Source organism: Labrus mixtus, chromosome 6 (assembly GCF_963584025.1).
Source record: "Labrus mixtus chromosome 6, fLabMix1.1, whole genome shotgun sequence".
Taxonomy (NCBI): Eukaryota; Metazoa; Chordata; class Actinopteri; order Labriformes; family Labridae; genus Labrus; species Labrus mixtus.
This window is the reverse complement of record NC_083617.1, coordinates 1,320,593-1,335,240: the sequence shown is the minus strand read 5'-3', so window position 1 is coordinate 1,335,240 and position 14,648 is coordinate 1,320,593. Positions and strand designations below refer to the sequence as shown.

The 14,648-nt window shown below is 42.7% G+C and overlaps 1 protein-coding gene across 1 annotated transcript in view; it reads right to left on the bottom strand.

Annotated features, from left to right (window-relative positions):
- The window catches only part of sptlc3 (serine palmitoyltransferase, long chain base subunit 3), a 32,050-nt gene that overhangs the window by 16,058 nt on the left and 1,344 nt on the right, over nucleotides 1-14,648 (bottom strand). Inside the window, exons 2-5 of the mRNA XM_061039429.1 lie at nucleotides 13,176-13,367; nucleotides 11,849-12,003; nucleotides 10,452-10,600; nucleotides 1,797-1,921 (exon numbers count right to left, since the gene is read on the bottom strand). Of these exons, the coding sequence (XP_060895412.1) occupies nucleotides 1,797-1,921; nucleotides 10,452-10,600; nucleotides 11,849-12,003; nucleotides 13,176-13,367 (621 nt within the window). The remainder of the gene's footprint in view (nucleotides 1-1,796; nucleotides 1,922-10,451; nucleotides 10,601-11,848; nucleotides 12,004-13,175; nucleotides 13,368-14,648) is intronic.

Below are 14,648 nucleotides of genomic sequence, written 5' to 3'. Positions count from 1 at the left end.
CACCCTTTACCTCCATAGCCTGTTTCTGCAAAGCCAGGCTGTCTCTGCACAGGCTGTCCCTGCAAAGCCTGTCTCTGCTCACCCTTTACCTCCATAGCTTGTCTCTGCAAAGCCAGGCTGTCTCTGCACAGGCTGTCACTGCAAATCCTGTTTCTGCACAGGCTGTTTCTGCACAGGCCATCTCTGCTTGTCTTGAATTGATGTGTAGACGTCGACCAGTATCACCCCTCAGATCCAGAGAAAACAGAGGGACTAACAGACAAACAGTTCTGTAAATACATTCAGTCTAAACCCACTTCCTGTATTTGGGTTTCATTTTCACAGCGCAGCAGAAATTAATCTAATTAGCCAAGCTTTTGTTCCTTTCTTGCATATGGCCTAAATTAATGAATTACAGTCAACTAAACTCAGCTGTGAACAAGTCCCCACCGACCCCCATTAATTAAAATCATAATTAAACATAACAGTAGCCGGGAGGACGAGGCTCTGGGCATGAGTGCTCTCAGACACATTGACAAGACGGGGCAGGTTTTTTGTTAAGAGCACCACTCAGGGGGATGATTACCCAAACCCAGGCCTGTCTCACACAGACAGCCACGGGTTACCGGGGGCAACACACAGCATGAATATCTGTGATGTGACTGGACAGGAGGAAGCGGAGGCTGACTGTTTAAGTGATGAGAACGGGGTCGTTTATGCAGACCAAGAGGTGCAGCGGCTTCCCCCTATGGCTGCAGCCCACACAGTGACCCTGCAGGGGTCAGGGGTCAAACCGCAGTGCCAACCCTATCCTACAGGGACAGGCTGTGCAGAGACAGGCTGAGCAGAGACAGACTGTGCAGAGACAGGCTGTGCAGAGACAGGCTGTGCAGGGACAGACTGTGCAGGGACAGACTGTGCAGAGACAGGCTGTGCAGAGACAGGCTGTGCAGAGACAGGCTGTGCAGAGACAGGGTGAGCAGAGACAGACTGTGCAGAGACAGACTGAGCAGAGACAGACTGTGCAGAGACAGGGTGAGCAGAGACAGACTGAGCAGGGACAGACTGTGCAGGGACAGACTGTGCAGAGACAGGCTGTGCAGAGACAGGCTGTGCAGAGACAGACTGAGCAGGGACAGACTGTGCAGAGACAGGGTGAGCAGAGACAGACTGAGCAGAGACAGACTGAGCAGAGACAGACTGAGCAGGGACAGACTGTGCAGAGACAGGCTTTTTAGAATGGGTGTGTATGTGACTTCCTGTGCTTTTGCAGCAAGCCCCTAGTGGGCACTCGATGAACTGCAGGATTTTGCACTTTTGCATTGGCTTCTGTTTTTAACACTGGAGGTTGACGCTTTGGTTGATACGACTGATTTGACTGACTCAAGTTCGTACTGGTTTGAGATGTTTATCGCAGCAGCAGAGCAAAGTTTGTGTTTGATCTGGGCTCCGACCTCATCATTCCTCACAGTTTTGGTTTACATGCAAACATTTGGGGAGTTATCACATGTCTTAAACCACCAGTCAGAGCCTGCAGGTGGATGCTTGGTGGTGGTGGTGGTGGTGGTGGTGGTGGGGCTGAAAGCAAAGGTGTTGTACTAATGCAGAGCTGGCAACAACAGAGGAGCGGGAGAGACGAGAAATCTTGCAGCATAAAATGTGGAGGATGTGATTGTTAGATGATCGTGGATGATGTTGCTCACAGGCGTTGCTGCATTTTATTTAGGTCAGTTTTCAGAGTGCTATTCTCCCCACAGGGCAGCTTGAGGGCTGGGCTTGACGACAATGTGTGACACTAAATGTGTAAAATCACAAACCTTGCCGACGAGTGCAGGAATGTTCATAGAGTTGGTGGCGAAACCCATCCCAAAAATCATGGAAGACTCCACGCCGAGGAACTCAGCCACAAGTTGCTCCAGCTCTTCGTGGATGCTCAGGTTACCTGCAAGAAATAAATCACAAACAAATAAGTCACCCTGACGCGGTCGCTGCACCTGCTGGTTTATCTGGTTAGTCATTTAGTCTCTCGGCTTTTTGTTCTTTATCATCCAATCACAAGTTTTGACGGAGATGAATGCCGACCTGATAAATGTGAAAAAGCCAGACATGCACATCCTCACTCTCTGGGGGATTTGAAGAGATTTATAGAGATTCAAAAATGTGCTAAACTTGTAATTTACTGCCTTTTTTTCATCCCAGGTAATATTGAGTCAAGTCCTGCGGGGGCTGAGAGTGTTCTGCGGCACATTTTGGGGACTGAGGCGGTTGTTTATTGCCCTGCTTGACAGCTGGGAACCAAAAATTCATTTAAGAAAATTGATCAGATTGTAATCTGTCACCTGATGGGGTGTGTTTCTATTTTGTGCAATAAAAAGTGGGCTTTTTGGGGGATCTCTGGGGCGCTTTAGGACTGCCCCTGTGGTCAGCGGATAAGAAGAAGGATTACTTTTATAATTGGAAGCTACAAGGAGAGAGGAAGGCAGTGGAAATTAAATATACAGTATTTTATTAAAGCTGGATCTGGGAAATGTTCTACATTATAGAAACAGACAGAAATGTATTACTTCAATAAATGCAAGAAGACCTACTGATATTAAACTGGATAAAACTTTAAGTGAGATATCTATGCTGTTAAGTACTTTGTATTAGCTCTTTGACACCTAGTGTTTAAAATGGGTACTGCAGTCCAGATTCTAAACATTATAGAGAGCTGTCTCCCCCCCCCCCCTCTCTAGAGTCCATGCTCACACAGGTCACCATGTGGTGGACTCTGAAGCTTCAGTGTTTATCCAGCTCTGCATGGGTCTGTAAACCTTTCTGTGTTCTAACCTCTCTCCATTTTTCAAAAGCATCTCCAATATTGATCCTAGTTTGAGCACGTTTCTGCTCGTGGAGCTTATTAGAAACATGCAGAGGCTTTTTAGGTCGGGTACAATCACTTCTATCTGAACCACTTCTCTTGCCCGCTTCCATCACTGCAACACCTGTTGACCTGATAACTGCTCTCATATCTGACAAACTGAGGGGCGTCCAAAATGGCCTTGTGTGGGGTGTGTCTTAACACCTCCTACCTTCTCTGGTCCAAACAAATCCAGAGCATTCAGGACCAGAATCTAAAGTTAGAAGGAGGACATACTGGCTGCTGCATTGTTGTCAGAGAAGCCAGCACTTCAACATAGCATGTTTCCTTAATGTCTGATCATATAGTAAGGTCGTTTGATCATTTCACTCACTACACAAGGCCCTGCAGGTTTAGTTTTACAAAAAGAGAAATCAATCCATTAACCATCATTTAAAGTAAATCAAAATGAGCCCAGTGTTCAAGTCAGGAGACAATCCTCCAGAGAAAACGATGCTTTAACTTTATAAACCTCTAAACGGGATACTTAACACTGCTGTCATAATCAATACAAGTCAGTGAAACCACAGAGAGGCGTCGTTATAAGAGTTCAAACAGACTGAATGTTTCAGGACTGAGTCGGGGATGAGTATTGACTAACGTGTATAAAACCATAATACAGAGAAGCAGCTCTCTTTTTTATGCTGATCGATTCCTGCGTTCGCTCGACCACTCGGCCTCTCCCGCCCTCTCTCTCTCTGTCTCTGAACACACTGATTGGTACTTCCTCTCTAAGTGGAACACTTCATCTACAGAAGCCCCGCCTCCTCGTTGGTATGCTGACCTCATAAGGCTCCTCGAGGTGTCAGTCCACTCGAGTTAACCGAGGTAAGATGACACCTGGGCTGTCTTATCTATATGCATCTCACCTGTCGGCTCTGAATAACCAAGGTCACGTTCTCTGCTGTCACAATCTTCAAAGTTTTATGACAGAAAATAAAAAGCTGTATAACTAAAACCCAAGAATGGAGAGTACAGAAGCCCAGAGAGGACATGCAGCCTGACATCTTATTTTACTTCACATGAACATTTGGGTTGTTTTCTGGAGATCCTGGCCCTTTCCGAATTGTCACAGTTCAGTATGCAGTAGGTACTATTCAGTATGGAGTTTCAGTATACTGAACTTTCGTCATTCAGTATGCATTTTTTGGGTCCACCTCAGTATACTGAACATTTCAGTATGGGTACTAACTTTCGGGTTTCATGCAGTATGGATCGGATGCGTGCTTTCAGGAAATGAATTGTATACTAACTCCCACAATGCTGTGCGAAATTAAACGTAAATCGTCACTTCACGTCCGCCTCCAAATCAAAACAAACGAGCGTGGATTAATTGAATCAATTTTTAATGTAGAGTTAAAGTCCCGTCTGAAATCACAACTTTTAATTAACAACAGAAAATATAACAAATATCTGCATTATTATAAAACCTTTCTCCCTCTATTTAAATAATGATTTCACTATTTAAATGTGTCTTTATTGGTTTATTTTATATTCCGTATCTTACTGTCTTTCATTTGTACTTTCCTTTATGTACTGTATGTTATTTAGTTATTTATTCTGTCTTTTACTTGATGTACATTGTGATATTGTTTTGTTTACCTGACTGTATATGAGCATTACTCTTCTTGAATAAAGCTAAACAAACAAAAACGAACAAAGAAAATTGGTGAATGCGGCCGGTTCGGGTAACGTAAATGACATCACTTCCTTACTGAATGAATCAGATGAAGTAGACACAAATATCTACCTACTGTGTGTGCATACTGAATAGTAGATACTAACAGTATGCAGCACGGATAGTACGTACTGCATACTGCCTACTGCCTACTGAAAGATTGAGTATGTACTTGGCAATTCGGATACGGCCCCTGTGTTTTGTTCCCTCTGCTGTTTGTCCCTTCTCCCCCCCTGTAGTCTCCAGCTCTGCCCAGGTGAAGCTGCTAATTACTCAACGAGGTGCACCGGGTGCTTAAAAGCCCAGTGCTGAGTTCAGGAGGCGAGAAGCTTTTAATGTTTGGACTGCTGTGCCTCTCAGGCTACACGCTCAGTTCTTAGAAATCGTCTTTGTCTCCATGAAAATGGAAAACGCAACGTTACAGCTGAGCACGCCAAGTCAACAACAATGTTCTCGACATGCGATAATGTTCTCGCCATTCCTTTACAATGACCATTTCATTTTTCAAGTTGTCCCACCAACTCGATGTCCGACCGGGTGTGGTTCAAGTCCATAGGTCTTAGAAAGATATTAGTATCAGATTATTCTCTCCCCGATATCAAGTTCAAGTTCAAATCCAAGTTTGTTATTTCAACAATACAGTTGATAGGAATTTGTCTTGGGTGTGCTCACATATATAACACAATGACATGAATGCACAGACATAAACAACACATAATGCACAATACATTAAGGTGTGTAAACAGGTCGTGTAACCAGTCCAAAAGTGCTTGGTGCAGGAGGCACAAGCCAGACTGCAAAAGAACAGTACAGCACGCTTTCTATGACTGCTCGATAGAAATGAGTCATACCTTTCTGGCTAACCCTGAATTTCCTCAGCTGACGGAGGAAGTAGAGTATGGTCTTCTTCCTAAAGTCAACTATGAGCTCTTTGGTTTTAGATGTATTGAGGATTAGGTTGTTGTCCTCACACCACCTCACCAGCTGTTCTACTTCACTCTGGTAAACAGATTCATCACCATTAGAGATAAGACCTACTACAGTGGTATCATCTGCAAATATCGGTGTCAGCCCCAAACATCCCATATCAGTCGACCCTAGATTTATGTGCTTCATTGGGTTAAACTGTTGGTTGTTGTTAGCCCCACTGGGCCGCCCTTACGGTGGATGCTGGCTTTTCTATTTAGTTTTCTCCAGATCTCATGAATCAACTCAACAGCGTTGTTGGGGCACCAGTGGCCTGGTTGCTGATGCGTGCACCCCTTGTACAGAGGTTGTGGCCCTCCAGGGGGGGCGGCCCTGTTTCTAACCCGACCTGTGGCTCCTTTCCCAAAATCTCTTCCCCACTCTCTCTCTCTCTCTCTCTCTGATTTTTGACTCTGTCAGCTGTCCTGTCTTTAAATATTTGTTATCGCAAATAAACAAGAAAAATAAGTCAAGATTAAGATCTGGAGAAAACACATAAATTTTGTTTTTTTTATCACCTGAAGATTTTTTTAATGAAAAGTTAGGATGCATGTCCTCTTTGGGCTTCCGTAGAAAAGCAGGTTTTAGAGAGATATAAAGATTGTTCCTTCAAATCTTTGTGCTTTTGATTGTAAACTAAGTCTGGAGGAGTTAATCATTTCTTTATCAACTCTGCTGCAGAGACGTAAAAGTTTAACTGTTTTAACATCTAAGCCTGCAGTGCAGCTCCACATCATATCAGAGAACATTTTAGGGTCTGTGGGCTTGGTGCCTGCACGTGGTGTTTATTGGTAAGCGATCATTTATCCAGGAATGCTTGGCATCAATATCTAATTTTCTGTATGTTAATGATTGCAAGAAAAGAAGGCACACTGAGTTTTCCATTAAGAGCAATCTGTGAATGTTTGACTCGTCTGTTTTGTCTCAGGGCGTGAGCGCTCACTGCACTTTGTATCTGCTTTTTAAAATATCTCAATTTACACCCTCTCTGCTACGGTGGCCCTGAAGGTCAAGTGCAAAAACATTTTACAAAACACAAACACTTTGGGCTTCCAGAGGCCAGCCGTTAGTTCAGGCTCCCCATGTACGGAGGCTACAGTCGTCAACGCGGGCAGCTTGGTTCGAATCCGACATGTGGCTCGTTTGCCGCATGTCATTCCCCACTCTCTCTCTCTCTCCCTGATTGCAGACGCTATCCACTGTCCTGTCGCTCTAATTAAGCCACAAAAAGCCATAAATATAAAAAAATCATCTTTAATGAAACACAAAAAGATCTTAAAAAATTGGAAAATATCCAATGAAATCCAAAACATTTTGCGAAAAAGGAAAAACATTTGGTGCGGCTGTGGCTGTGGGTAGAGTCGGTCGTCTCTCAACCAGATGGTCGAGGGTTCGATCCCCGAATAGTCTCTGGGATTTGATGCAAACAAACATGCGAACTTGTTCGTTTCTAAAATAATTTCCCATCCAGATGATCGAAGGAGAGAAGAGATGAAACATTTTTTTAAAAATGGAAGTTTTTAATTTAGATCTTTGGAGGATATCGGAGCTAAAAGAGTAAAGAGTTAGTTTGATATTAGGAGTAAAGTAAAGTATCTCTGAACACATTCAGTTTACTATCCAATGAAACCAAAACATCCAGAAAAAAGAGCACTTGTTATTTTGTGAGTATCACCATCACAAATTGCTGCATATGAACTTAGAGAGTGGTGATGATGACGGTGATAACAGAGATACTGGGCGCTTTAATAATTGATGCTTAATAAGGTCTCATGGGAGACATACTTGTTATTCCTTAACCCTCGGAGCGAGCCGGGCTGAAGCACAGATTACAAACAGTCCCATTTTGAAAGAGAAATAAACATATAAATAAATCACGTGGATGAATAATGGATCGTGCAGAGGAGTGTGAGAGGAGGATGGCTTGTTTTTTGTGCTCTTGTGTACGTAAAAACTACGATCTCATTGCTTTTTTATTCCTCTTTTTTCTCTGTTTTTGTCAAAACTGCCAATATCACACACGCTCTGCAGAGAAGCAGCCCACTCCGAGCTTGTGTGTCAGCTCACCCCTCGCTCCCGCTCAGATAGATTTACAACCGGGTGGCGTCAGAGGAGCCATAAACTAAACATCATTGACAGAGGGGGAAAAAAGCAAACACCTTTCAAAGCAAACTTTACTACTGTCAGCGTAGATGAGCTCTTAACCTTTGAGAGGTCTGGACTAATAAACATGTATAACTGATAACCGACCATCTGACGTCAGCACCACAACGTTGCTATGACGGACAATACAGATACTATAGGAGCCTTTAAACATTTGAATCCCAACATATGGAGGACTTTATTCCTTTTTTTCCACCAAATGCTAATTCTCCATCAGTATTAACTCATCCATTTATACACCGCCAACAAAGCAGCGGGAGCAACTTGGGGTTAAGTGTCTTGCCCAAGGACACATCAGACATGAGGCTGCAGGTGCTGGGCATCGAACCCTCAACCATCTGGTTGAGAGACGACCGACTCTACCCACTGATCCACTGCCGCACCAAATGTTTTTCCTTTTTTCGCAAAATATTTTGGATTTCATTGGATATTTTCAAAATTTGCTCTGGAGGAATCTTTTGTTTACATCTCTTTTTTACTGGATTGGTGGTCCTTCTCTCTAACGTGTTGTTTCTAGTTTGTTATTTGTGTGGCATGATGGACGTCATCATCTCGCTGAGTGCAAAACAAATCCTCCTTCGGGACAACATAAGTCACCTGAACCTAATCCTGATCTCTTCTATCAACGTTTACGGTCCGTTCATATCGCTTTGACCAGTTTTATTGCTGGAAACAAGGGATTGTCAAACAGACGGAATCTCATGAAAACTTCCTGACGTTTTCTGGGTCAGCTGCATGTGTGAACGCAGAGCTACGAGTCAGATTATATCAGGACTTTCTCCAGCCCTCCAAGAAATGTTTCCTTATGACATCAGAGTGAGCTGATGTGAGAACGCAGCAGAATCTAATCAGGAGAATTCACCTCGAGCCAATAGGAGGGGACATGAGGTTTTTCCCCTGTGATTGGTGCATGACCAGACTGTCTGCACACCGCCTCTATGATCTCTGTGGGGATTTAAAGCACAGCTCCCCAAAAGTGAAGCAAAAACATGTGGATCATCTCTTAGTGACTGACAGTTTACAGGTAATTATAGGTAATAAGACCCGCCTCCTCCATGTTAACAGATGGGACAAACAAAAAAAAGCAGAATATGCTAAAATGCATTCTTCCTTTAGTTTTGTTTCTGGCAGTATAGTTAGTTGTTATCATCCTGATCTATGTCCAAATCAGATTTTTTCTAAGAATTTTAGTTTTAATTTGTTATTTGATGCTATAAAAAGCGGCATAACGCCATGATTGACAGCTTTGTTGACAAATGCAGCGCTGTGTGCACCAGAATATGGAAGTAGAGGAGGAACAGTGAGAGGAAGAATCTGTTCTGCTGTGGACTGAGCGAGCGAGCTTTGATGTTTTATTAGTCAGTATAATGTGCGCTTTGTTTAGAGGAAGAGGCGGGAAGTGGAAACCACAGCTCCCCCAGCTAATCTCGACCGCATAGATTTGTGCTCCAGATATCGATGCCACCTGCGTGAGATGGCAGCGATATTATAGTTTCACTTACTCCAGATAGAGGAGGTGATGTGTTGTTCATTTTAAAGGAGATCTATTAAACCCACTTTCACCATTAATGATGTCAGCCTGTTGAGTAGTGTTGTGAGATGTGTAGATCAAAAATCCTCCTTATTTATCTAATACAGTCGTCAGTAAAATCCCTCATTTCAGCCTCTGCCTGAAACGCTTCATTTCAGCTACTGTCTCTTTAAGGCCCCCCCTCCCTAACATGCCCACTCTCCTCTGATTGGCCAGCTCTGTTTGCAGTCTCAGGGAAATTTGAGTGAGCTTCCGGGTGGGCGTGTCCTACAACTTTACTCCATCCTTTGCTCTGATACGTCTGATTCTGGACCAAGTCTCATCAAGTTCTCGTAAAGTCTCGTTCAGAGCAGCAGGAAACCACGTCCAGAGATTACCCCAACAACTGAGTATCTTGGCATCATATATATGCATGTATGCATTTAAATATGGAGCTGCAGGACATATCTCCTTTAACATACAATCAAAAGGATCTTTACCAACTTTCTAACCCACCAGAGAAACACTCAGCAACATTCAGGTTACTAAAAAAGCTTTCCTTTCCAACATTATTGTCACCAAAGTTTAGTTTGTAGTTGCGACATTGCAGAATAATTTCTAAAATTGGAGACCAATACCTGACGTCTGTGTTTCGGTACAATATTGCTACACAAGATATAACAACACTATGCTTGCCCAATCCCCCCTCCACCCCTAATATCGCCCCTCCACCCTTAATAACGTCCTCTCAAACTGCTTCAGAGCTCGGCTTGAACTCCTGAGGATAAAAACAGCATCTAAAATTCATCTTGAAGCCACAGTCTCCAATCTCTGACGCTCGCTGCTTTAACACTTCCCGCTACATGTCCAAGGTGATGTTACATCCCTCTATGATATAATTTCCCCCCCACTACTCAGCGTGCTCCAGGATTCAATATCCTATGCCCAAATGGTACATAATTCAACCGCGGCTGAATAATTCATTGAAACACTGCAGCCACTGAAAGATAATTAAAGAAGCGGGCAGTGTAATTCACGAGGAGGATCGTAAATGATGGTATATGTGATGGAGGGAGATGGAGGTTTATTTCCAGGGCCTTTTAAAATAGATACATGAGTAAGAAATCTCAAGTACTGTACAATAAATTAAAACACACACCGTATGCTCTTGCAGCTTGAGCAGTGGTTAGATAAAACCAGTGCCCTTATTGAAACTAGGACAAGTAGTAGTAGTTGCACATTGACCACAGACTCACCTACTTCCTGCCTCGTGCTGCACACCCCGACCCCGTACTGCTGGGTTTTGTCTACAACAGTTTTCAGGAAATCAGCGTTGTTCTCAGCGAAGCCGAGGTAGTTGTAAGAGCCCATGTTGATGACGTCGTGTAACGTCTTCCCCGTTAACCTGCAACCAGGAAAAAATAAAAAATCAAGAAGAATCACGTTTATATTATATTCAACGCACAGAACTGATTACTGACGATAAAAAGTAATCAACATTTAATGAACTGTAATTGGAAAACACAAACTTGCTGCTCCGTCGGGGGAGTTCTGTTCATGAGTGGCAATTAGAGCCATGTTTATTTGAGGTAAACAGAAGTGACTGCGTGCGTAAGCAACACTAGTTTTTCTTGTTTTCTTGACTTTTTTTAAGTGTATCATCAAATATTTACACCTTCTTCAAGAGATTGTGCTCTCTTGGTATATGTGAGTGCACATGTAATCCCATGAAGAATCAAGGGAGCAGATTCTTCCTGCCGCCGCTGACCTCACTCTAAAAAACCTGACAGACAGGTCAGCTGACAAATCAGACTTTCACCTCCAGACAAACAGAAGAAAAAACATCATTCAAGTTCATGCGTCCACCGACGAGCTAAACAAACTAAATTGTGTTTGAGGCCTGAGTGGCTTCCCCCGTCTGTTCCTGCAGCTGGAGTCCCATCGATGGCGGTCTCCGTGCTGGAAATGCTGTCTCAGTCTAACTTTCAGTCAACCTAACGACAGGCTGAGAGCTGGAGCTGAGGCGGGTTTTAAACCTCCTGACAAACCGTTACACCGCGCCCACCTGTCAATCAGGTCAGCTACACGCCTTATTGTGAATAACTCTTATCCTTCATCAAATCAAAACTGATGAGTCATCAAAACATTCACCCCCTCCCATACAGTGTGTGTCCATCGAGACATGAGCTAATCACACCTATTTGTTTTTTGAAACAGGCTGTAAACATGTTCACACATGTTCATCTCTGCTCTAGGAGCGACTGGGCATTTGTAATTTCTGGTATAGAGACGTAATAAACACATGAATGTCTTTATCTATAAATCCCTTATTGGACGTACACCATTTTATGTAACATCCCTACTGAACCAGACCATCGGACCCGACCAAACTCGCTCTACTGACCGTCTTTTGCTTCAAGTCCCGCAGGTTTTCTCTGAACTTAGAATTTAGCATTTAGGTTTTTAGCTCTTAAAATGTGGAATTATTTACAACACACTCTCAGGATCGACAACTTTGTTTCTCTTGGACAAATGAAGACAATAATCTGAAAACACTTGACTCCAGTGAGCGATTATTTTCACTGAGAATCATCCTCTCTTCGTTGTTTGATTTGAGCCTCATCTGTTTTTAATAACAACAACGTTACTGTACCTGAATGTCCAGTTGTAGTCATCGGACACCCTCTCCATCAGGTCGAACACGGGTCCGGGGAGGCTGCAGACGGGGCGGTTCCAGTTGTCTCGGACCCTCATGTAAAGGTTACGTGTGTAAAAGTTCTCAAAGTCCTGATACATTGGAACAAAATCCTGTGAACCGAGAGAAACATTTCAGTCAGACGACTCACGTTTGTACTTGTTTAAGATTTTAGCAGGAGAAAATAGTTTGTGTTTGGCGCCCATGCTCCGAACTCATCACTCCTTGCAGTATTATTTTAACCCCCCACCCCCCCATCAGGAGCCTACAGGGGGATGCTGGGCTGAGCAAGAGTGCAGAACTTGCTCAGGTGAGAGCTGGCAATAAAAGAGCAGACAGGGAGAAAGCGGAGATCTTGCAAGCTCTCTTTGCAACATTGGCATCTTAATGTGGCCTCTTTTCCATCGCCACATTGTTCTATCCCTTCTCTTTTTCTTTTTTCAAATAGGCACATGAACGCCACAGTGGCTATAGCAGGTACCTCATCGCACAGTGTGCATGCATGTCTTACCAACATTATGAGATCTGTGTCGCTCAGTGTGGCTGCACTGAACATAGATTGCAAATATTGTCTGTAGGAGACGTTAGATAAGACTCCTAATAATTCTCCTAGAACTGTTAAAAACCACCTAGTTCTACACAATGGAATTTAATCATTACATTTCAATTATTTCACAATGATCCCTTGACTATAGCATTCTCTACCATTGTGAGCCTCCCTTGTTCGATCCATTGCAGCAGAGGCCACATAGAGTAAAGCTCTACCTCACTTTATTTCAACACAGACAGCAAACTGCCTTCCTATTAGTCTAAACGGCTCCAGTGTTAGCTAACCAAATAAGTGACAACAGAGAGAGGGAACTTTAACTGTTATTTTCTAATATGAGCCACACAAGACAAATCTTCAACTACTAACAGCTCATTTGGGTTTAAAAAAATAAAATCCATGGTTAAAATAACTGCTCTTATGTGGAAGCGCTTCTTATCTAGAATCTAAAGCACAGTTACAAAGACAGAATTGCATCCTCTGAGATTTAATTAGGTCTTCAGGAGAAATGTTCTGTGGTGTACTGTCTCACCCATGGCAACGTTAGTGCAGAGGAACATGAAGGATGAAGGCAGAGAGAGAGAGAGAGCTTACAGTGAGAGCAAAAATGGAAAAAATTCTGGGGGAACAAAATGTGTTGACACCCAAGGCATGTATGCTGCAACTGTCCGGTGCATGTGTGTTAGCAGGATGTGTGTGTATGCTTCTGTCTTTATGTTGATTGCATGCTTTACATACCTTCTGTTCCTCTCTTTCCTGGGCAAGGTGGCACTTCTCTAAGCCCACAGCTCTGAGGAAGTCTCGGAAGTAGCCAAACAGTGTGACAATACCAAAGCCCACGTATGTCATGACAGCCACGTAGATGGGCGCCTGTTCAAAGGACTCCTGTCTGTGCTGCCCGGAGGCGACACCGGTCCCCGGGACATTTTTCTGTACAAAAAGAGCCCCACATAAGCTGTCTTACATTGCAGAAAAGACAAGAGGGAACAATGCTGTTTGGATAAACGTGGCTCTTATTCAAAATAAGTGCACACACAAAAAACACAGCAATTAACCTACATTCAGAGGATGTGCATGATGGCCTACAGGTGCAGCCATAGAAGGTACTCACATAGTTCAGTAATGCATAGTTCATGTAATAATTCATGTTCCATAAAATAATGGACTTAAAAAGAAAACTTCCACCCATTCATTATCTACTGTCTCTCCCATTCAGGGTTGCATGCAGGGGGTAGAAGTGGATCCCAGATGTCACTGGGCAAGAGGCGAAACCTTCTCCTGAATCAAGAAGTGACCTAAAAAAGAGCTATGTGGAAGTCAACGCATCAGACTCCGCTATGCGACACTAGAATGAGAATATTTGCCTTTATATCAATGCTATGTGTAGTTCAACAGAATCACAACATGAACTAAAGATCGGAAAAGAACATACAGCTGACTCTGACTTTCTGTGGGAAAAATGCTAGGAAGGTGGTAGGTGGCAGGAGAAACTTTGGATAATGTCCACTGTTTGCGTTTAGACAGCTCACATGAGTTTTTCATGAGTTTTTTGGAGATGTGAATACACTAAAACACACAATTTGACAATTAATCTAACAACATAAATCTAATAAACATATTTCACCAGATGATGTTACACCCTGGACTGGTACTCACTCTTGGAGTCAATCACAGAACTGACATATAGAGACAGACAAACATTCACACTCACATTCACACCTATAATTTAGAGTCACCAATGAACCTATATATTCTTTTAAATAAAATAGGTGAACAAACAAAAAAAACAACAACAACAAATATATTCAGTCATTTCATTTGTGAGGTCATTTTTTAGAAGGTAATTTTAAATATATCTTTGGCTCAGTTGGATTTAAGTAACATAAAATAGAGTTTAGTATGGCGGCAGGATATGAAGCCAGAGACGATGTTACGTTTGGTATAATCTTGAACAGCACAAATGATGAACTCTGCATCAAGTCCTTAAAATTTGTAAAAGGAAAAGTAGCACAAACAGTTTATGATATTTTGAAGAAACTTTTCCAATGAATTAGATACTGAAAACTGATATGCCCTTGTATATTTGATTCATTGTTTATCTTATTATTATTATTATACTTATATTATTATAATAAAAAAAAGATCAGAAAAAAGCAGCTCCTCTATAAAAACAAAACACGATAATTGGCGCGAATTAGCAGGAAGTTCAGC